This window comes from Tenrec ecaudatus, chromosome X (assembly GCF_050624435.1).
Source record: "Tenrec ecaudatus isolate mTenEca1 chromosome X, mTenEca1.hap1, whole genome shotgun sequence".
Classification (NCBI taxonomy): domain Eukaryota; kingdom Metazoa; phylum Chordata; class Mammalia; order Afrosoricida; family Tenrecidae; genus Tenrec; species Tenrec ecaudatus.
Window position 1 is genome coordinate 122,999,929 of NC_134548.1, and position 24,495 is coordinate 123,024,423.

At 37.5% G+C, this 24,495-nt stretch overlaps 1 protein-coding gene and 1 pseudogene across 1 annotated transcript in view; both read left to right on the forward strand.

Moving 5' to 3' along the window:
• The window catches only part of RBM41 (RNA binding motif protein 41), a 49,544-nt gene extending 39,300 nt beyond the window's left edge, over positions 1-10,244 (forward strand). Inside the window, exons 5-7 of the mRNA XM_075539538.1 lie at positions 226-629; positions 6,490-6,637; positions 9,039-10,244. Of these exons, the coding sequence (XP_075395653.1) occupies positions 226-629; positions 6,490-6,637; positions 9,039-9,205 (719 nt within the window). The 3' untranslated portion in view covers positions 9,206-10,244. The remainder of the gene's footprint in view (positions 1-225; positions 630-6,489; positions 6,638-9,038) is intronic.
• Positions 10,245-13,220: 2,976 nt separating this feature from the next.
• LOC142433687 (proteasome assembly chaperone 4 pseudogene) lies at positions 13,221-15,461 on the forward strand (annotated as a pseudogene).
• The last annotated feature ends 9,034 nt before the right edge of the window (positions 15,462-24,495 follow it).

Genomic DNA, 24,495 nt, shown 5'->3' on the forward strand with positions numbered 1-24,495 from the left:
CCCTGAGGGTGAGTGCATTCTTAAATTTGGCAGCTTAGGTGCCTCACGTGCTTCCTTAGAGTCTCAGCCACGCTTGGGATGCTATATACTGTCATCCATCACACATTGTAAAGACCTGCGCCAGCTCGGTTTCTGTATCTGAGGCCCCAGATTGAATTTCTAAATCTATCAAAGGTTGCATTGCTAGGCTTTGTAGAACTTCCCTATCTCTTTGTCTTGATCCAGATGATCCCCAAAAGAAGAACAAAGGTGATCCCATGAACAACCTGGAAAGTTTTTACCAAGAGATGATAATGAAAAAACGTCTTGAAGAGTTCCAACTCATGAGAGATGAACCCTTTGCTTCCCACTCACTGGTGTCAGCTACATCAGTGGGAGATAGTGGCACAGCTGAGAACCCGTCAGTACTCCAGGACAAGGGAAAACAGGCAGCACAGGGTAAAGGTCCCAGTCTCCAGGTGGCAAGAGTTATTGAGATTCTACCTCAGCAGTGTTGGACTGGGCCAAAGAAGCTGACGCAGCCAATAAAATTTGTCCCAGAAGATGAGATCCAGAGAAATCGTTTGTCAGAGGAAGAGATCCGAAAAATTCCCATGTTTTCTTCATATAATCCAGGGGAGCCAAACAAGGTATAGGCCAAATCAATTTTAAAACACTGGGTGCTTTTCACTTCTATTTCCCTCTCCCTAACGTAATACTTCTAAATTAGCTTTGATTCTCCCAAAGAATCACAAGTTAGGCGTAGTGGTTATGTTTGTTCTCCACTTTGACTATTGATTCTCTATATATTGCATAAGTAGCCTAAACATAGCCTATTCCTTATGATGCACTTTATACTTTTTCTAAACCACCCTGGGAAGTTTAAAGTTACTTTTATGAGATGCAAGTTTATACCTGCTGAAGCCCGGAATGGAAATAATAATAATAATATTTTAAAATAATAATCAAGGAAGTCTTATAGGATCACCATATCCAGTAGTCATTGTGCCTCTGGAATTAGTCAATAAATAATTGATTGCCTCATAGGTGGCATTTGCCATGTGAGCTTTCTCTTCAGAATGCTCTGGATGGCTTTCACGTGACATGTGACGTCCTGTGACTTCTGATGCTAGCAGCTGAGCAGCAGTGACAAACGCAGGTGCTCAAAAGCTTGAGAAACTGGTAAACATACATCTGAGTGAAGTTGTAACTATAATTTTACTGATCATATAGATCATTGTAGCAACTTCATAGTATATGTATTATATGTGGAATAAGAATCTCTTCATTACTATGTCACCCAAAGAGGCAACACAAGCTTCTGCAACATAGGCTTTGTTGTGTTTAATTTAATAAACAAAGCCCCCAAAATAATGGCTGCTTTTTACTGTCCCAGATTTTATGTATGTATTATGTATTTTTAGGACTGTGAAAGCAGTTTCCTTTTAGTGTTTGAATTTCTAATATATTCTTGTTATTAGTTGCAGGGTAATTTTCTATTTATATGTTATGAAACATTACTGATTACTAATAAAAAGTTAGAATACTATAGCAAACCCCTTTGTACTCAAGCAGCCATCTGAATAAAGTCTTAGTATTGCCCATGTTTCTTTAATTTTAAAAATAAAGTATTAGTGTTATACATGAAAACTTCTAGGTATCCTTTGCCAATCCCATTCCCCTCAGTTTATTCCAGAGCTAAGGGGTTTTTCATTCTTTCATGTTTTTATATTTTTTACTATTTATTGTTGTTAGTTGCCATTGGTGTGACTGGCTCCCAATGACCTCGTGTGTTCAGAGGAAAACTGAGCCGTAGGGTTTTCAAGGCTGTGACCTTTCAGAAACAGGTTGCCAGACCTAGCTTCTGAGTTGCTTCCAGGTGGATTTGAACCACTGACCTTTTGGCTAGTATTAAATCACGTAGACAACATATAGTTTTACACATTTTAGAGCTACATAAACTCTATCATACGCTATATAGTCTTCTACAACTCATTTTTTAACTCAATATCTATGCTTTGGAATTAATTTCCATTGCACAAAGAGGTATGTGGTATTTAATGGTAGAAAACACAGTAATTTATTTATCCATTTCTTGTTCACTAATTTGAACTATGCCCAACATTTCTTCATCACCAGCACAGTTGGCATACACCAAATTTTTGTGTCTTCTTTTTTACATGAGCCACATTTCACATGCCTCAGAGGTGTCATCTTGGCTTTTTAAAACCTTGAAGAGGTATTTTACAACAGAATTGCCCAATGCTGTATATTGCCCAATGCTGATTGCTTGACTGCTGCTTCCATGAATGTTGTTGGTGTGCCAAGTAGAATGAAATTGTTGGCACTGTCAGTTTGTTCTCCATTTATCATGGTGGCATTGAGCAGTAAGGTCATGAGGATTTTGGTTTTCTTCATATGCAGATACAATCCAAACTAAAGACTGTAATCTTAGACTTTCTGTCGTACCTGTTTATGTCATATTCTTTTTTGGCAATCAAGGTTCTGTTATCTGTATAGCAGAGATTACTAGAGCTTTGCTCCAATCCTCATACCGCATTCTTCTTCATATAGTTCTCAGATGATTTATTCAGCATAGGGAGTAAATAAGTTAGATAAAAGGATACATGCCTTTATACCTTTTCCATTTCAAATTATGCCATATCCCTATGTTCTATTAAAATCACTCCCTTTGATCCATGTACAGGTTCCACATTTACACAATTAAATTGTCGTTCTCAAATGTTAACCGTAATTTGTTATTATCAGAGTTGTTAACATTCAAATAAAATAACCTTTCTGGTATTCTGTGGGTACAGATATTTCAAAATAATTTCAGAGTTTGGGGGCTGGGCAGGAAAGATGGTATACTATTATAGGAGAATCAAACTGCATTACAGATCTATTAACCGATTTCACTGAAAGAAATAGGGAAAAGATTTGTTCACCTAAATGTCTTTGGAAATGTATAGAGTCTGGAAGACTAAAAGCAGGAGGCCAGGGACAGGGAGAAGGGAGGATTAGGATATTGAGGAGGGAAGATGGGGAAAGTTGGGAGGGGGGGCAAGGACACCACATGTATAGAGGATTTAACTGGATGTTGTTTTTTATTTCATTTCTTGAAATGGGTTGTATCTGTATATAGTGTGCTTCTTTGGGGGTGGGGTGGCCTCCAGAAGACTTACCTCTCGAACTTATATATTGATTGAGTGGCTAAGAAAAGGAGGAAAAGTCGAATTGAAATGGACTTGGAATCTTTAGTGACATCCAAGTTCATTTTAAACATGTGGGAAAAAGTAAATGGATTGCATATAAGCACTATACTCTAGTTCATAAAGTTGTTTTCCATGAGGGTATAGGTTAATGATTCTGAAACTATTAGGCATGTAACAGAATCATTAGGTAAAAATGGTGAGAGCTAGCTCTCAGTACAATGAAAGTGTCTAAGGAGGAGCCTATGGTAAGAGGTTAGAGTTTGAGACATCAGAATATATTTATATCTTATCATAGCTACAGACAGTTACTTATAGAAATATTTATAAATAAATGTATATACACAAGTTATGTATATCTTTTTTGATCTGTCAGCCGAGAGAGCCTAGAAGAAATGATAGCCCAGTAGCCTCAATATCTGATTTTAGTTGTTAATACTATTTTCCAATACAAAGAACTCAATCTTCTTAGAAAAACTGTTATTTCACAAACTGGGACAGGAAATATATAAGATTACTATCAGAACATACTCAAAATAAACATAGAAACGATTCATAGGAGTATCTCACAGAAGCTTCAAAGGTTCAAAAATACAGCTATTTTTGCAAAAATTAAAATGGTATAGGATTATAACCCAAAGTATGCACTAAATATCCATGACTCCAATGCAGATTTGGAAAAATAAATAAATAGGAGAGAAAAGACAAAGCTCCCTTGGAGAAAAATTCCAAATGATTGATGTAGATAAAGCCAACCCTCAAGGAAGGGCAGAATAACTCCCTTCTCTGCAGGCAGTTGAGTTCAAGTTCATGGTGACTTCCTTCCAAAGATTATGTCATGAAAAGGACTCACTGCAATGGAGTGACCCTGTAGGATAGAGTAGAATTGCCTCTATGGATTTCTGGGATTGTAAATCATTATGGAAGTAGAAAGCCTCATCTTTCTCCCTTGGAGAGGCTGCTGATTTCAAACTGCTGACCTTGTGGTTACTACCCCAATACAAAACCCACTATGCTACCAGGGCTTCTTCCCAGAAAGGGAGAAAGAGCTTAGGAAGTTAACTATCGAGAAACCTTTACATCACTGCCTCATTTAAGTGGTCAAGATCAATATCAGCAGCCACAATTCACATTGGTGTTAAATGTACTTGTTATGATATAATGCAAATGACAGTTGACCTCCGTGGTCTTCAACTCAATGTCCCACAACCCCAATTTAACAAGGAGAACTTTATCAGACAAGTTTCAGTCGTGAAGAATCCTGTAAAATACATAAGCAGTACTCATCAAATATTGTCAAAGTTATCAAAAACCAAGAACGTGAAAAACTACCAGAGCCAAGACAACTGAATGAAATATTGTGATTCTAGAACAGAAAACAGACTTTAGGGGATTAGCATAGAAACTGAAAATAAACTATGGACTATTAATAATGAACCAATATCGATTTATTAATTATAGCCAATGTAACATAGTAATATAATGTAATAATAATAGAGAAACAGGGTACAAAATATAGAGGAACTCTATCTTGTCAATATTTTATAAAAATTAAAGTATTTAAAAAGGGTAAGAAGCTGTATGAGGGGGGGGGCTTCAAAAAGTTCATAGAAAGATTTTATTTTATTTTATTTTCAGTTATATTTTTCCCAAAATTTGAAGAACCCTTGATGAGAATACATATCATTTATATGCCATTTACATCAAGTTAAAAGCATGGAAATTAATTCATAGGGATACCAGAAAGAGCTTCATTCCTTTCTTAGCACTTGAAGTTTTTCGTTTTTACGGAACTGTTTATCGTATTTCTGAGCCTCGCTATATCTTCAACAGGTTTCTTATAAGCCTTAAATACAAAATAACTCATGAAAAGCTTGCTGTCTGTTTTCTTATATTCTTTCTGTGGCTATTTAATTTGATGATGCTTTCATGATGAGTATTTGAGAGCCAAGGCTCTAGATCACCTAAAATGTGATTACTTAAATGAATCACTAGTTAATAACTCACCCTCACCTTTAAGATACTACACCTAAATCCTAAACATGAGAATATCTAGTTTTTACAGACTTTAAGACATAAAAGTTTCTATTATGTCTTACAGTGTTTATGGTATTTATTCATATCCTTCATTTGTTAGGTCATTCCAGTCGGCTCTTAATTTTCAGCTTGTTTTTGCTATGACCATCTGAATTGTTCCTAAGTTTCTTAAGCTATAAAGTTTGTAACTCATGGTAGCTAATTTATCAGAACTCTTCTTTGTTCTCTAGAATGTTCATATATATATATATACATATATATATTCTCATTTTTTTAAAAGATAACTTCTTTTCTGGGGTACTAATGATTTTTTTTTAATTTCCCCCCTTATGATTTCTATTTTCTCTGATTTGTTTTCTTTTCAGTATATTCTGGTCTCTGTCTTACACATTAAAAGCTTTACTCAGTATCTGACAAAATATGTTCAGATTTATAGTAGGATACTAAAAGCTGATTGGAGGTCTTTGTTGATTTTGTGCTTCATTTTAAGATGATTTAGTTGAACCGTATGTTGGAGAAATTCTCTATCCTAAATTAGTTTTTGTAGATATTTAGTCTTGAGGTTTATCAGAGAAAACTGTTCCAAACTCTTGTTTGGGGGTTACTACCAGTATTTTAAGAGCCAAGTAGGAGGAAAACTAAGGCTCCTTGGAATTTAGTATACATTCTTTGTCTTAATCTCCTTACTCTCAGAGACAGTAGACACACTCTCACCAGGTCTGGCATTCCCATCTTCAGAGACTGGATCTCCAATATTTTACTGGAATTGTGGATGGGACATCACCCGGTAACATGTGGTAGGAGATGGTATTGAAAAATTTCGTTACTGGTGTTTACAACGTGCAAATTGGTTTTGAAACACTTTTCAACTCATCTACCTTATTTTAAACCTATCTGTTCACATCATTTCCAGAGCTACCAAAGGTATACATTTTTGAATGGTGTGAGGAGACTCAAGTATGGATTGACTTTCTTCCACTTTGGGTTTAAGATTCAACTTGGCTGGGTGTGTTTAATCAGTTCCTACTTAGCCAATTATTTTCCAGCTTCTAGAAAAATTTTGCTCTTGCCTCCATTTTTTTCTTGACCTTTTGGTTGTTTCTTTGTTTGTTTGTTTTCAAAAATATCCCTATAATTTTAGAGGTATTTCTGGAAGGACTGCAATTAGATGTATATATTTTATCTATCATCTGTATCTGAAACTAATTTAACTAGCTTACCTCCCTAATGTGACATTTCTGCTGTTATTGGTTTGGATTAGGTGTTATATCTGAAGAACCTTAGCCCTCAGGTGACTGAAAGGGATCTTATCTCGTTGTTCGCCCGGTTCCAGGAGAAAAGAGGACCTCCGATTCAATTTCGAATGATGACAGGACGCATGCGTGGCCAGGCTTTCATCACCTTCCCCAGTGAGTAGTTTTTCTAAATGACTATGCATAAGTTCCCCGGAGACCACCAATAACCTCTCTGATTTCCATGATCACGTTTTGACTTTTCCACAGCCCAGGAATCAACAGGCTTTTGAATAAAGCAATAGAAGTAAGGAAAATATGTTTTTAGAATTCTTCAAATCCAAGTGTGTGCTTTCTTGGTGCCATAGTGGTTGCTTGTTGTGCTGCTATCCGTAAGGTCAGCAGTGCAAAACCACCAGCCCCTCCACAGGAGAAAGACAGGGCTCTTCACTCCCGTAAAGAGTGACAGTCTCGTCATCCACAGGGGAGAGTTCCACCATGCCTTATAGCCATGAGTTGGCATGGACTCAATGTCAGTGAGTTTGGTTTGTTGTGTCCTCCGTTGACAGTGCAGGACCACCTTACCCCATAGTCCTATTGTAATGAGGTGCATCACAGTTTCCACAATCCTGGCATTTCTTACCAACCATAATGAAATTTACTTGGCCTCTCCTGACAATAGTATTTCTAGTTCAAGGGATAATTATACTTCTTATCAGTTAATAGATGGGTATTCAGATCAGAATTCATGTATTTGCCTTTAGGACTCAGTGATTGCAATCTGATATGCTAATTCATTGATAATTCATAATTAATGGCTGATGCTACAGTCTTCTAAATATTTTCTTATATAAATGCATGGCTTCAGTTGAATAATACAGGAATTTCCATTTCTATGACAGACTAGACAATATATCTTTTGAGATCGGAGGAGGTTAGGTAGGGCCTATACCTGTCATCATTCCTAAACTCATCATTTTTTACCTGCTCACATATGTGTAGGCAAGTACTTTCATGCATCAATACTGCCACACATTCTCTACTGCTTTAATCTAGATTGGTACCACCTTTTCTATCTGATTTAAGGTTAGTGGACCCTCTGTACCAGTGCTTTTCCAGTCTTTTCAATTGTGAAGATCCAGTTTAAACTGAAAAAGGATTTCTTAGTCTTCCCTACTAATTTAATTTAAATACCTAACTAAGTTCAGTGTTAGTTTTAAATAGGCAACTTTTTAATTAATCATAACAGCAGCTATACATATTTGAACAGTTGGATTACATATCAAATTACTGGTTCATTCTAATGACCTTTTGGTCTGTGTATGAATTCATAGAGTCTTAGAAATAATCCCATCCTTTATTTACACATCCCAGCTAGGAGACCCACAAGTTGAATACTCCAGCTATATACAATATACTGTCACACCTCAAGTTCCCACATGCCTGTAAAAGAATTCTGAGACTTATTTATTCCATCTGAGAACTCCTATGACTATTCACCTGTCAAAAATATTTCCAAACAAGCAGCCATCTAAGTGAGATGTCAACAACGTCCACATGGATGAAGCACATCAATATCCATCACCCAAGTGTTGTAAATTGTTTAATCCAAAGCTGAAGGAGTAATATCAGAGCTTAAATGGTGAGGTTCTGTTTTTCAGAAGGCTATGGATGACAGTGGAAGCACAAAATACATTTGCAGGATCCGCACATAATTGAAGGATGGGCATACACTGGTTTCCAAACGGCATTGGAGAGATGACTGTAGGAGATCAAAAGGATAACTACCTTGAGCGGTTTAAACCCTGTCAACTTGATCTCCCCTCTGATACACTTTAGGCTAGATCTGGTTTCGAAGATTTTCTGTGACTTTTGTTTGTTTGGTTTTATATGGGGGTTATCTTTGATGGCTTTTGTCATTGTGGGTAGCCTTCTTGAATCTGTGTTAGGGGTTTGTCTCTTTTTTGCTACGTGAAACCCAGAATTGATTAACCTATAGAGAAAACAACCAGAATGAGGGTTTCTGGGATCTACGGTGGGTGAAGGGGGGTACAGGGGAGCTGATATCAAGGATTTCAAGAAGGAAGAGAAGGTGTTGCAAACTGACTGTGGTAGCAGTTGTACAATACTGCTTGATGTGGCTGAATTGAGGAATGATATGATATCTGTATTAGCACCCAATAAGACAGTTTTGAAAAAAGATGTCCTCAATACTAATATCTGTGTTACTGATTTTGGATATGATTAGGTTCTCAAATTACCTGCGGTCTTTTATCTAAGATACAGTCTCGTGTGTTCTAGTATTAGAGTTCTTAACATATATCTTTGTTTCTCTACTTGTATATTTCAATTAAGAGCAACCCTTAAACATCTATTTCCAGTTTACATTTCATTATTCATAGCCATTAGTTTAATCTTTCTGAGTTAAAATAACCGCAATTATAAAACAGAGAACTGCCAGTGGCTATATGGCCTTATGGCCTGACATTTCACTGCAAGGCAAAAGAACCTAAACTAGACTTGGAATAGAACTGAATTATTAACTATGTAAAATCATATTTCTCTCTCTCTCTTTTAGATAAGGATGTAGCAAGGCAAGCGTTGCATCTAGTAAATGGATATAAGCTCCATGAGAAAATATTGGTGATAGAGTTTGGGAAGAACAAAACACCACAATCACCTCTCCAGACTGATTCTCGCTTATCATGTGCTACAGCCAATACCACAGAAATCAGTGACAGCTAAAAGATAAAGACAGTGTGAGTCCCTGACGGTCTTTCTTGACATCGAATCTTAGATCTAGGGCTTGTGTATATGTAGCAGTTTGTTTAGAGTTGAAAGGGGGAAATGAACCTTTCTCAGGGGAGTCATTAAGATAATCCCTTGGAGAGACTTGAAAGAAAACACATTCTACAATCAAGGACTATATGGCCAGATGACATGCCGAGAATGAAGGGTAGGGCACAAAAAGGATCCTTTTCTCACAATGAATTAGAAAGGATTCTTTTATCTTTATACTTTTTCTGTGCTATTCAATATTTGTCCCTAGAGGTTACGTTTCTTACCCAACTGTCTCCTCTTCCTAGAACAAAAGAAAAAAATGAGTTTAATTTTGAAATATTTATGTACCGGTACTAAAATTCATCTGTTTTCAAGTTCATCCACCTCCAGAATCTTAGGCCTACATAATCAGTTGACATTTAATGAGTGCTTCCCCACTATGTGGTCAATGTCTTCAAAAAGCTATATATTTTTTTAAAGAATCTTTTAAATCAACATATTGGTGTTCTTATGGCTCTTTAAGATAGACACCATTGAATAATCATTCAATTCAAAGCAATAAAATTAACTAATTTTCTCCTATAAGATAGATATTAGATTATGAATTTTTGAAGAAGAATGAATATACTAGTGAAGAATATTAAAAGGGAGTGGGAAGAAAGAATTCTTTAGAAGAGAGGTAGCTCATCCCCACCTCCCCAGTTGTTTGTCTCTGTCTGCTGGAGAATAGACACTAGAGTTATATGGAAATAATACAACTTATCACTCTGTGGTGTTGACAGTTCACCGAACCTAAGCCTCCATTTTCTTTTAAATGAGGATAATGAGAAGAATTACCTCACTGGGTTGTGAAGATTAAATAAATTGGCATTGTGCAGGCTGAGGAAGAGAAACAAAGAAGAATTAAAAAAAGCCAACAGTCTGGATCCCATGGGATACCATAAAGGACTCAATACATATGCAATAGGAATGACCGGAGAAAAAGAAAACAACAGAAAACTTATTTTATTATCTAATTGACTGATAACATCATAAGTTTGACAACAATGATATGCACATCCAAGAAGTGCAATGAGCAGCAAGAAATCCCGAACAGACTGTTCCTCGTGAAAATGCTGAAAATCTGAGAACAGCGTGGAAAAATCCAGGGAGCCCAGTAAGGCTAAGAGTGGGCTGCTCATCAGAAGCAGTGGCAGCAGCAATAAAATGGTTCAGCCAGACTCCTACATCCAGCAAAGCTATTTTTCAGTAATGCAAGTGAAATAAAGCCATTCCTAGGTCATAGAACCTGCAAGGATTCATTGCTAAGAGATCCAATTTACAAGAAATACTAAAGGAAGTTCTGTGGGCTGAAAACAAATGTCAACAGACAATAAATGTGAAAGGGAAAAAAGGTAAATAGTGATTATAAAAGACAGTATAAATGTTCATTTCTTTTCTTAGCTGATTTGAAAAGCAGCTATATAAATCTAAATGGATGTCATGATAATGTTGGGTTTATAACATAAAAAATATAGGCGCTAATAATAGCACAGAGGAGGTGGATAAACGCACAGATGTATTGGACTGAAGCAAGGACTACATGATAAATCTATAGGAACAAATTGAGAAACCAGAAATAGGAAAAAATATTAATGTAACCAAAACTGTGAAATTGTGTTTTCTATTTCCGTCATATCTTGGCTTCCTTAAAAGATAAAATGGTATGTAAACAAATAATCATGACAATATATTGCTGGTTTTGTAAGTTATAGAAGTAATATATATGTAACTGTAATACCATAAAAAGGGGAGGGGGTGGGTAGAATTATATAGGAATAACATTTGTATATCTCATTGGAATTTAGTTAGTTTGTATGAGACTGAATCAAATTCTGAAACGATGTATATGTTAAGCCCTAGGGCAATCACTAGGAAAATAACTAAAAAACTATAGTATAGAATAGTTAAAGAAATTAAAATATTACATTAGAAAATATGAAATACAAAAGAGAGCAGTAATAGAGGATTAAAGGAAAAACAGAGACACAAGACCTATACAAACTTGCCAGTAAGATGGCAGCCAGATAGCCACTGAGCAATAATTACATTAAACATGGACAACTCAAACAGTCCAAACAAAAAAGAAAGATTGTCAGATGGGATAAAAAAAGATAAAAGTAACTCTATGCTGTCTACTAGAAACAAGACTTTAGATTCAAAGGTGTCAGTTGATGAAAGCAAATCTATATAATGTAAATACCAACAGTATAAAGGTACTAGCAATAAAGAGTTACATTTTATGATAAAAAAAATGAAAACAGAGATCTTTATGTACCTAATCATAAACACCAAAATACAAGAAGCAAAAACTGCCAGTCACAAAGGAGAATATTTAAGTCAGCAATAATAATTGGAGGCTCCGACACACCACTTTCAGTAATGGATTGACAATTAGGCAGATGACCAACAAGGAAATACTCAATCTTGGAAAGCGCTGTGAGCCAGCTAAGCCGAATAACCGGCTATAGAACACCCCCAGCAACCACAGAGTCCACGTTCTCTAGAACAACACAGGGGTCGTGCTTTTATCATTGGTATTGGTGACCAGACATCCTGCTTTTGGTGGGATAGTCCCGATTTTTAGCAATTTTTCCCACATCCCACGGTGTTATAAAAAAAAGTCTTGCTTTTTGGAAAGAATGCACGACAAGCTAGGGTTGTGCAAAAATCATTTCACAAGAATATGAGTTTTATCAATGGTGTCCCGCTTTACCGATGTTAAAATCTGGTCACCTTCAAGGAAATACTAGCCATCTGGATTTTTTTTTAACCCCAAAAACCAAATCCACTGCCATCGAGTTGATTCTGCCCTGCAGCAACCCTATAGAACAGGGTAGACCTGTCCCCGTGGGTTTCTGAGACTGTGAACTCTATACTGGAGAAGACCAAGAAGCAAAACTACCTTTGCAGGTGATAAGGTCTTTTGGGTAGGAAATCCTAAGCAGTCTGCTAAAAAGCCATTAGAACTAATGCATTTATCAAAGTTTCCAATCTAAGTGGAGTGTACAAAAATCCCAAAATGTATACTCTGAAAACTATAAGCCACTGTTGGAAAGGAATTAAGACCTACATACATGGAAAGAAATTCTGCTTCCATTGATTAGAAGACAATATTATTAAGATGACAATATTTTCAAAATCGATCTATACATTTATTGCAGTCCTTGTCAGAATGCCATCTGACATCTTTTTAGGAATTGGCAGCTTATTCTAAATTTCATTTGGAAATTCAAGGGACCCATAAGAAACAAAACAGTCTTAGACAAATTCAAAATACTTAATTATTCTAGTTTCAAAATCTTTTCTATACAAGGCACAGAAATCAAAGTTATGTAGTTCTGGCATAAGGGTAGACATATAAATCACTGGAATAAAATTTAAATTCCAAAACTAATTCACTTATCAGTTATCAATTATTTTTTTTATAAAGATGCCAAGACTACTCATTGAGAGAAGTCTTTCTCAAAAAAATGGTGCTGGACACAAGAAAATGTCCCTTTGTTGTAAAAAGGTGCTGGGATAACTGTGTAGCCACAGGCGAAAGAATGAAGTTGAATCCTGAATATGAGTACTGAAGCCATACACTGTTAGAAGAAAAGCATAGGAATAAATCTTTTTTTGCCTTGGATTTTGGCAGTGGATTCTTATTTGTGACACCAAATGCACAAGCAATAAAATAAAACATAAATTGTACTCCATTCAAGATTAAAAACTATTGTGTTTCAAAGGACAGGATCAAGATTGACCCCACAGAACGAAAGAAAATATTTGCAAATTACATATCTGATGAGGGACTTGTATCTGAAATATATGTACCACATACATAAACTTCATTCTAAGAAGACAAATAATTCAATTTTAAGATGGACAAAGGATCTGGATTGTCTTTATCTGAAGAATATATACTCATGCCAATTAAACACATGAAAAGATGAGCATGGCACCATCCCGCCCCAAGAATCCGGAAGTGAAAGCATACCTTGCCAGCAGGTCTTATGGACCTGCAGCTAAGGTGGGCTCCGGGTGGTGGCACTCTTTAGCAGGGAGGGAGTCGCCAGCTGTCACAGCAGGACGTCTCCTGGCATCATTTCAACGTGAGGCTATTGGAGCAACTTGACCACTTTCACATTATGTGAATGATAGACTTCCTTTTGCTATGGGTGGGGACCATGCCACAGGTACACACCTTGCCATAGCCATGTGCAACCCTTATGACTCCATTCCTGTGTCCCCCTCCCTCCTTGAGACACTTCTGACACAACAGCCACTGGCTTAGCCAGATAGACCAACAAACAGGTGTTTGTCAGCTATAATCTTCAGAATACAGACAGCAGCTTCACATTACTTGTAGGAAACAGAATCAAGGAAGAAATGAATGAATGCTTTCCCCAAAAAGTTTTAGCTGTGTAGCAGAAGTGAGGTTTTGTAACTTAGATGTGATCTAATTTTAAATATGTGGATTTAGTGCACCCCCCCTCCAAAAAAAAAGGTCAGTATCATTCATCATCCAAACCCAAACCACTGCAGTTAAGTAGATTCCAATGCATAGTGACCCACTTGGACAGAGTAGAACTGGCCCTCTAGGGGTTCGGAGGCTAGCAATCTGTTTGGAATCATAGTCCCATCTCTCTCCCAGGGAGCAGCTCATGGATTCGAACTGCTTGCCTTTTGCTTAGCAACCCAATGCTTAATCTACAGGGCCAGCAGGGCTCCTTTTATATTATTCCATTTATAGGAAAGGCTAATAATTAGCAACTCTATAGATACATTAAGAGATGAAGGAGTTTAAGGGTGCTAGCTGATATGCTCAAGATTTCTTTGAGGAATTGGTGAAAATGTTATAAAATTAATTGGAATGATTACACCACTGTGTGTATATACTAACAAACCTGTGAATTGTGTACTTTAAATGCATGAATTGTATGGTGTGTGAATTGTATGTCAGTAAGATGTCTCCAATGCAAATGTCCATCAATAGGAGATTGTCTAAATAAATTATGGCAAATCCTTTCCAATAGAATACTATGCAGCTATTTAAAAACTGAGCGATTGCTATCCATATATTCTGACATGGACTGATAGCCACAGTTTGGTATTAAGTTACGAAGCAGAGTCTAGAAATATGTATAATATTAATACTTTTTTTAAAATACAAAATCTTTGTATGTAAGGTATATGTGTATGTAGAGATATAGCTGAATAAATTTAGTGGGAAACTGGAAAACATTATATATATATATATGTTATACCGAATTGTCAACATTTAGAAGATGAAATTTGATTGATCAAAAAGAGGACTTTTGCTTTATAACATTGTTAAAGTGGAATGATTTGGGTTGATTTTTACTTTTTTCAGTATTTTCTAAAGAGTAAAATATACTTAGCTAGTGACTTGGTTTCCTGTATGTGTTCTAGACCTGCTATAAAGATATCATCTGAAAATACTCAGGACATACTCTTATTCCTTTGAATTCACTTAGGATGAGTTCTCCAATGTTCGATACAGTTTAAGGGTCAAGATGTAAAGCATCATGACATAGCAGCTTGAACTTGTTTCTTTGGGATATACTTTCAAGCAGACTCTTCTAAGAAGCCCCTTCCTTCCTGTTCAGTGGAAATCTCACCTCTGCTCTTAAGTAGACATACAGACTACTAACTCTAGGGGAAATATACATGGAAATGTCTTCCAACTGGTTCATAGAAAACCAAACTGGTATATCCAGAAAATGGAATGTCACTCAGCAATAAAATCTGATGAACTACATGTAGCAACATGAATGAATCTCAAATGTATTATGCTAAGCAAAAGAAGCCAAACTCAAAATGCTAACTATATGACTCCAGGCCTATTAGTGTTGGAAAACAGATCAGTGGATGCGAGGGTTAAAAGTGGATAACATGCGGGATAGTATATTAAATCATGAAACTCTTCTGTATTACTGTATCTATAAAGTGAAAGCTCAAGGAATTTTTCTCATCATGGAAATTTATGTTGATTGTATTTACACAACTATGCATTTGTCAAAACTCAGAACTGTAACAAAAAGATTACTGTGTGTGAATTTTAAAATAAATGCAAGTTTCATAGAAGGAAAGAAAAACTAGAAGAGACCATTATTTAAGACTTCAAGTCACTGTGCAACTATTATTTCTTAGGAAAAATCGTCAGCTCAAAACATTTGTTATGGGGCTTCAAAAACAATACCATTATTTGTTGGTCCATTTTTTTCATAAACATTTTGAAGCCCTTTTGTACACATCTACACAAAATCCCACCAATAAAATATCTAAAGCAAACCTAAAAATGTACTTGTCACACTTAAGAAGTTAATTTCCTTAACATAAAATGTGTATCATTTTCTTAACATACAAAGGCTAACAATGAAATAGAAAAGTGGGAAAAAGACAAAAAATCATAGAAAAAGAAATATAACTGGCCATAAACTGTAAAATTGTTCAGACTCGCTAAAACCGTAATGCGAATTAGGACAAGGAGCTAACTTTTTTTTTTAGATTTAAGAGAACAATCGCAAAATTTGTACAAAGAATTCCAGTATACCTTCCTCTAACGTTAACATCACATATAATCAAAGTGCATTTTTCCAAACCAAGCTACTAATATTGGTACAGTACTCTTAACTGATTTACAAATATTTTAAAATTTGTAAGTTATTCCACTAATTACCTTTTCCAATCCAGGATCCAATCTAGGGTCTCACACTGCATCTCACCATCATGTCTTGTTGATAGTGTCTTGGAGTTGTTTCTGATTCACTGGCCCTATGTACAACTGAAGGAAACTCCCCAGTCCAGCACCATCCTCACAATCTGAGCCCTTGGTTGTAGTCACTGTATCAATCTATCATGTTGAGGAGCTTCCTCTTTATCACTGGGACCCTCTACTTTACCACGCCTGATGTTGGTACTTCTCCAGGGACTGGTCCCTCCTGATGCCCTCTCCAAAGTACCCGAGACAAATTTCCCTATCATTGCTTCCAAGTATCAGTCTGGCTGTGTTTGTTCCCAGACAAATGTGTTCTTTCTTCTGGCAGTCCATGATACGCATAATATTCATTGCCAACACCATCATTTAAATGCATGAATTTTTCTCCAGGCCTCTTTGTTCGTTGTCTGGTATTTGCATCCATATGAGGTGATTGAAAATAGCATGGCTGGAGTCAGGCGCACCTTAGCCCTCAAAGGGACATCTTTGATGTTTATTCCTTTAAAGATCAGACGAAGATCTTCCCAGTGTAATATATCCTTTTCTTTCTTGATTGTTGCATTCATGAATGTAGATTGTGGATCCAAGTAAAGTGAAATCTTTGAGAACATCAATCTTTTGCCCATTTATCATGATGTTTTTGATTGGTCCAATTGTGAGGATTTTTGTTTTCTTTACATTGAGGTGTAATCTATACTGGAGGTGGCAGTCCTTGAACTTTATCAGTAAGTGTTTCAAATCTTTTTGACTTCAACAAGCAAGGAAAGCTGTACCATCTGCATACCAGAGGTGTTCAGGAGCCTTTTGCCAGTCCTGATGCTATGTTTTTCCTATAGCTTCTCAGATATTGCATGTGATATTGTAGTCTTATCAAATCTGTGACAGTTCCTTAATAGTTTCCTTTCCGAACTTGGCAGTTTGAAAAAATTACTTGTCAATTATCTTATGGAATGCCCCTAATTTGGGTTTGTCTGGCATTACAAGTTGTTCCAGATTTCTCTAGTATTCTCCATGCCCCAGCCCTCGAATCAACTATTCATATTTAAATTAGAGCCCCAGTTTTCTTATTAGAAAAATGGTATTCAGAAACCAAGATCTAGGCAGTAAGTGTTGAGGCATATTTTTTAATCCATCAGAATGTCAAATATTATAAGGATTGATAACACCAAATGATGTAAGAGTGAGGAAAAAAGATTCGCATTCACTTTGGATGAGAGTATAATTTCATGAGAGGGTAGTTAGTTTGACAATGTCTGATTACAATTTTTGGTGTGCAGATGTGGGAATTTTACTTTTGGAATTTATTATCAAAAGATATATGAGATAGAATGATCGTGATAAGAATTGTATGAGCCCCTAATAAAATGTAAAAAAAGAAAAGAAAAAAAGAATCAGAATGTTCATTGCAACATTGTAATAGATAAAACCTGAAAACAACTTAAAATCTCATCAATAGGAACTGATATTTAAATTATTCTATAAACATACAATATAATATCATGAGGACATTAACATAATTCCATAGGTATTGATAAAGGTCTTGCCTCATACTTTCTGAGAAAATGAAAACACCTAACTTTCCCCAAACTATAGCTACATACATTTATGCATACACACTAACTTTCTGTTTACTGTGCAGCACAGTGATTGATTCCATACCCCAACTATTTCAATGTTGGCTCTAGCCTTTACTTACTGTGTGACCTTGAGTGTGGTCTTGAAACTTTGCCTCAGTTTTCTCATTTGTGAAATAAGGACAATAGACAATCTATCACACAGAGTTATGGGGATTACATTAATACTTAAAAGGTGTTTAGAATAGGGCCTGGCACATAATAAGAGCTCAATATGTGTTAGATTATTATAAAACTCCTTAGGCGTAAAAAGTCTAGTGGGTTTTTAAAATCATTTTATTGGGGGTTCATACAACTCTTATCACAATCCATACATACATCAATTGTATAACCCACATTTGTACACCCGTTACCCTCATCATTCTCAAAACATTTGCTCTCTACCTGCCCCTGACATCAGCTCCTCATTTTTCTCCCTCCTTCCCCATTCCCTCCTGCCTCATGAACCCTTGATAATTTAAAAATTATTATTTTGTAATATCTTACACTGTCCGATGTCTCCCTTTACCCATTTTTCTGTTGGCCATCCCCCAAGGAGGTTATATGTACATCCCTGTAATTGGTACCCCCTCTCTACCCCACCCTCCCTCCACCCTTCTGGTATTGCTACTCTCACCACTGGTCCTGAAGGGATCATCCATCCTGGATTCCCTGTGTTTCCAGTTCCCATCTGTACCAGTGTACATCCTCTGGTCTAGCCAGACTTGTAAGGTAGAATTGGGATCATGATAGTCGGGGGTGGGGGGAAAGAAGCGGAAAGTTGTATGTTTCATCGTTGCTACACTGCACCCTGACTGGCTCGTCTCCTCCCCGCGACCCTTCCATAAGGGGATGTCCAGTTGCCTACAGATGGGCTTTGGGTCCTCACTCCTCACTCCCCCTTATTCACAATGATATATTTTCTTGTTCTTTGTTGCCTTATACCTGATCCCTTTGACACCTCTTGATGACACAGGCTGTTGTGTCCATGTGGGCTTTGTTGCTTCTGAGCTAGATGGCCACTTGTTTACCTTCAAGCCTTTAAGACCCCAGATGCTATATCCTGACAGCCGGGCACCATCAGCTTTCTTCACTACATATGCTTATGCACCCATTTGTCTTCAGCGATTGTATCTGGGAGGTTAGCACAAAATGATATGATTTTTTTGTTCTTTGATGCCTGATAACTGATCCCTTGGGCACTTTGTGATCACACGGGCTGGTGTGCTTCTTCCATGTGGAATTTGTTGCTTCTGAGCTAGATGGCCGCTTATTTACCTTCAAGTCTTTAAGACCCTAGGGGCCATATCTTTCGATAGCCAGGCTCCATCAGCTTTCTTCACAACATTTTTTATGCACCTGCTTTGTCTTCACGATTGTGTCGGGAAAGTGAGCATCATGGAATGCCAGTTTAGTAGAACAAAGTATTCTTGCATTGAGGGAGTAATTGAGTGGAGGCCCAATGTAAAAAAAAGGCTAGCAGTCTTTAATGTGTGCTTTAGCTCTCAGTAACTTGATTTTATGGGGATGTCACACCTGCAATTGTCTTCTGTCTGCATCATCGATTATTAATATTGACATACAAACGTCATAGTATTTTGCATTTATTAAAATAAAGCCCCTTAACTTCCTGTTCCAATCAGCCAATTGCTCCATTTTCTCTTCTCTTTCACAGCAAGCTTTGTTGAAGTTATCTATAGTCTCTACTCTCAATTTCTCCTCAGTCTACTCCCCTGAGGCATTACTCTTCACAGGGCCAACTAACTGCCTCTAACTTTTCAAATCAATGGTGATTTCTCAGTCCTCCCTGTTCTCAACTGCTTGGTTGCCTTCAATGCAGTTTATTACACCCACTTGCTTGAAGCACTTCCTTTCTATGATAAGATAATACTACCTCCTACAGCATATCTTCTCAGCCTCTTTTTGACTTGTCATTCTCTGCTTCTCTAAATGTTTTGATGTCCTGGGCTCTCTCCTAGGGTTCCTTTTCATTCTTTTTTTTTAAATTTTTTTATTTTAACAATTTATTGGGGCTGATACAATTCTTTTCACAGTTCATACATATACATACATCAATTGTATAAAGCACATCTGTACAGTCTTTGCCCTAATCATTTTTTTTCTCTTTTCTTCTTTTACATTTTATTAGGGACTCAAACAACTCTTACCACAATCCATACATATACATACATCAATTGTATAAAGCACATCCATACATTCCCTGCCCCAATCATTCTCAAGGCATTTGCTCTCCACTTAAGCCCCTTGCATCAGGTCCTCTTTTTTTTCCCCCTCCCTCCCCATTCCCCCCTCCCTCATATGCCCTTGGTAATTTATACATCGTTATTTTGTCATATCTTGCCCCATCCGGAGTCTCCCTTCCCCCCTTCTCTGCTGTCCCTCTCCCCAGGAAGAGGTCACATGTGGATCCTTGTAATCAGTTCCCCCTTTCCAACCTACTCACCCTCCAGTCTCCCAGCATCGTCCCTCACACCCTTGGTCCTGAAGGTATCATCCACCCTGGATTCCCTGTACCTCCAACCCTCATATGGACCAGTGTACAGCCTCTGTCCTATCCAGCCCTGCAAGGTAGAATTCGGATCATGGTAGTTGGGGGGGAGGAAGCATCCAGGATCTGGGGGAAAGCTGTGTTCTTCATCGATACTACCTCACACCCTAATTAACCCATCTCCTCTCCTAAACTAGGGTTCCTTTTTTTTTAAACTTCTTTCTTATTGTCATCAGATACTGAGTCACAACACTACAGTCAACAGAATGAAGCATTACACATGTGCACCATCCTCACAATTGTGTGGTTTTTTTTAAGCCCATTAAAGCCACTGTCAGTCTATCACACTGTAGGTCTTCCACTATTTCGCTGACCTACTTTACCAAACATGATGTCCTTTTACAGGGACTGGTCTCTCCTGATAGCATGTCCTAAGTACCACATCTAAGGAGTATTTTAGCTATACTTTTTCTAAGAGGCATTTTTTCTAAGAGGCATTTCTTCTAAAAAGTTCTCATTTAATATTATGGCTTCATGTGATAAATCTAAAATGTATGTTATAGTTGTTTTTGCAATTAGGTGTTATCAAGTTAATTCCAACCCACAGTGACCTTATGCATACCAGAAGGAAACACTGCGCAGTCCTGTGCTGTGCTCACAATTGTTCCTGTGCTCACGCCTATTGTTGCAACCACTGCCATCCACCTTTTAGAGGGCCTGCCTCTCTACTTAACATGATATGATGCCCTTCTCCAGGGCCTGGCTTCTCTTGACAATATGTCCAACATATGTCAGACACTATCTTGCCATCCTTACCTCTAAGGAGCACTCTGGCCTGACTTCCAATATCCCACAGATAGAGTCCATTTGATTGCTGTGTCTACCATCTGGAGAAGACTATGTATATAGTTTCATTTTAGGTCATTGAAAAAAAGATTTTTACTATGAACAAGTCCCTGGTTTGGCACAATTCTATCATGTGATATTCAGTTTCATTTCTGTCACCAAGACCATAGTATCCAAGTACTTTTTCTTCCTCTTTGTTTCTAATTTTTGCATTCCTATCACTAATAATTATCCATGCATCTTGATTGCATATTTTATCAATTTCTGATAGAAGTAGTTGGTAGAATTCTTTAATTTCCTCATCACTAGCTTTTGTGGTTCCTGCATAAATTTGAATAGTTGGCTGCATGTCCTTTTATGCAGATAGATAATATGAGATGGTATTCCTATCCCCAAAAAACACAATTTTTTTCAAGCTATGTATTTAAATATTTTTACAAAACAATCTTATCACCTTCAAAGTCCTCTCCATTACACTTAATACATTTGTCAAATCTGTTATCCCATTCTTGGAAACATTTTTCAAACTCATCTGTTTGGATGACTGACAGCACCTCCCTCATGTTTTTCCTCACCTCTGCTGTGTCATCAAATTGCTGTCCTTTCATGTCTATCTTTATTCACAGAAACAAAAAATAGTCACACACAGGGCAAGTTCAGGTGAGTAAGGTACGTGGGGCAAGAGGCATGCTGTTTTTTGCCCCAAACTGGCAAACTGATATGCTTGCGTAAGCAGGTGGATTGTCGTGACAACAAAACCAGTTCCCTGTCTGCCACAAATCAGGCCTTCTTTGTTACAGACTTACACAATCTTTTCAGAACCTCTATACTAGTAAGCTTAAATAACAGTCTGATCTTGTAGAACGAACTCCAAATGCACGTCAAAAAACAAATGAGCATCATCTTGCTCTTTGATTCCATTTGATGAGCTTTGGGAGGAGGAAGTGACGATGGCGTCTTCCACTGGCTAGATTCCTGTTTGCTTTGGGGTCGTAAGAATAGCACCCTGTCTCCTCACCAGTAATGCCCTTGGAAAAAATGTCTGGGTCGCTTCAGAGCTGTTCTTTCAAAACACAGCATGTTTCCACTCAAAGCTCTTGTTGCCTGGTCATTCAGAACCCAAGACACAAATTTCACAGCGACCCTTCTCATTCCTAGTTCTTCCATTAAAATTTGCAGAACTGAGCTCCAAGATAGTCCAGATAATTCAATGGTCTGTCATCAGTCTTTGAGCACAAGTGCGTGAATTTTGTTGACATTTGGAACAAGGTTTGTCATCAATCGACATTTCACTGTTTAAGAAACAAAACCATTCATACACTAATTTTTCCCATAGAACTGTCCTTGTGAGCTGTGTTCAACATCACAACAGTTTCTGTGGCATTTTGTCCTTGCAGGAAACAAAATTTCACAGCTGATACTGTTATCTTAAATCAGCCATCTCAAAAAAAAGAGGTTCGAGCTAAACTGCTTTTATGAAAAAATTCACTGTGACCAGAGAGAACTTTCCCAGGTGATGCCCCTGAGTGTACTAACTCAGAGCGAGTTGCTCAATGCTCACTTAGCGAGAAAAATGAGTCCTATGAATGATTTGCCCAGCGGAGCTTTTTGTTTGTTTGTTTTGGTACCCCCTCGCAATTCTATCACAGAATTGTATTTGCAGTGCTTTTTTTTGACAATGCCATGCTATTCCTCTTGATCGTGTTATTCCTGCCATAATAAATCATGTGAATTTTCAGATTCAAAATGTCCCATACCAATGCATTTCAACTCACTAATGCCTCAGATGTCAATCTTAATGTGTTCCATTTCAGTTTTGACAACTTCCAATTTTATAGATTCATACTTTGCACATTCCAAGTTCTGTTCATGAGCAGATTTTGCAGCTGTTTCCTCTGACTTTGAATCGTACCCCATCAGCAAATGAAGATCCCGAAGCTGCCACTCTCACATGCTTTACTCCATTCATGTCACCATGGTCGACTCCACTCTGAGAAAGCAGCTCCTCTGTCACATTTCCAACCTAAGGGACCCAGCTGCTGGAACTATGTCAGACAGTGTTCTGCTTCCATTCATTCGATCCTTAGTATCTGGCAATGTTCTGGAGCTAGGCAGAAAGTGTGCAGTGACTACTTCCTCAGAAGTGGACAGCCTATTCCTTCTGAACTGTCTTTAGCCTGGAATCTCTGCTAAACCTTTCCATTTGGGTGACCCTGCTGGTATTAGAAATGCCAGTGACATAGCTTCCAGCATCATGACAACAACAAGCCTCCACAGTAGGACAAGCTGACAGACAAGTGGTAGAGTAAGAATGTTGACCCATATTTCTGGGTGCAAGCTACAAACCTTGTTCTCTAGGAATAGTCCTTATACCTTTGGCCCTGCCTGGTAGCTCCCTGATGTGTCATCCCTGATTCTTGCTTTTGTTGTGGCTCTTTCAGGACTGGAACAGCCTCCTAAACAAAGATTGTCAAAGCATTCACAGGCGTATGCTAGGTGCTTCACCTGGATCAGAGTAGGACAAGCAGTTAACAGAGAAATCTAAAATCCTAGGAAAAAGGAGGCGTGATAAAGTGATAAAAATTGTAATTAGACCTTTGAAAAACTCTTGCACATACCCAGAAATCTCAAAATCCACATACAGTGCTGAATATGCCCAAGGCTAGATGCATGCTCAAAAAAAAGCCCTCAGAGCTCCTAACTAAGCTTTGTATATAAACTCATTGTTAGGCTCTGCGCAAACAGAAAACAAAAGTGTAAGTTACAGTGGTAAGTGTTCTGGCTAAGCACGTCATGAGTGCTGCACTTCCAGCAATCAGCAAAGACAGAATTTAAAAAACAAAAACTGGTGCTTTGCTTCGTTGTTCTTTTTTTTAATCGTTTTGTTAGGAGCTCATACAACTCATCACAATCCATACATACATCATTTGCGTCCAGCACAATTGTTGTCATCATCATTCTTAAAACGCCTGCTTTCTACTTGAACCCTTCGTATCAGCTCCTCATTTTCCCCTCCCTCCCCGCTCCCCCTCCCCCCTGAACCCTTGATAATTTATGTTATTATTATTTTGTCATATCTTACTCTGTCCAATGTCTCCCTTCATCCACTTCTCTGCTCTCCATCTCCTAGGGAGGAGGTTATATGTATACCTTGTAATCTGTACCCCCTTGCTCCCTCCCCTTCCCTCCCCCCTCCCGATGGGGAGCTGTTACAGATGTTGTAACAATTCATAAATCACTTAGATCATATATGGCTCTACAATTGCTGCCACCATCAATTTCAAAACACTTTCATTCTTGAACTACTTTATAGCAGTTCCCCTTTATCCCCTCCTTCTCCACCCCTACCCCCCTGAGCCCTTATTGTTATGTTATATATGATATAAATTATTAGTATCATCCGTGGTTTCTTGTTCTTTTGACTATGGAGACTTTTAAAAATCATTTCATTGAGTGCTCTTGCTGCTCTTATAATAACAATCCATACATCCATTGTGTCAAGCACAGTTGTACATATGTT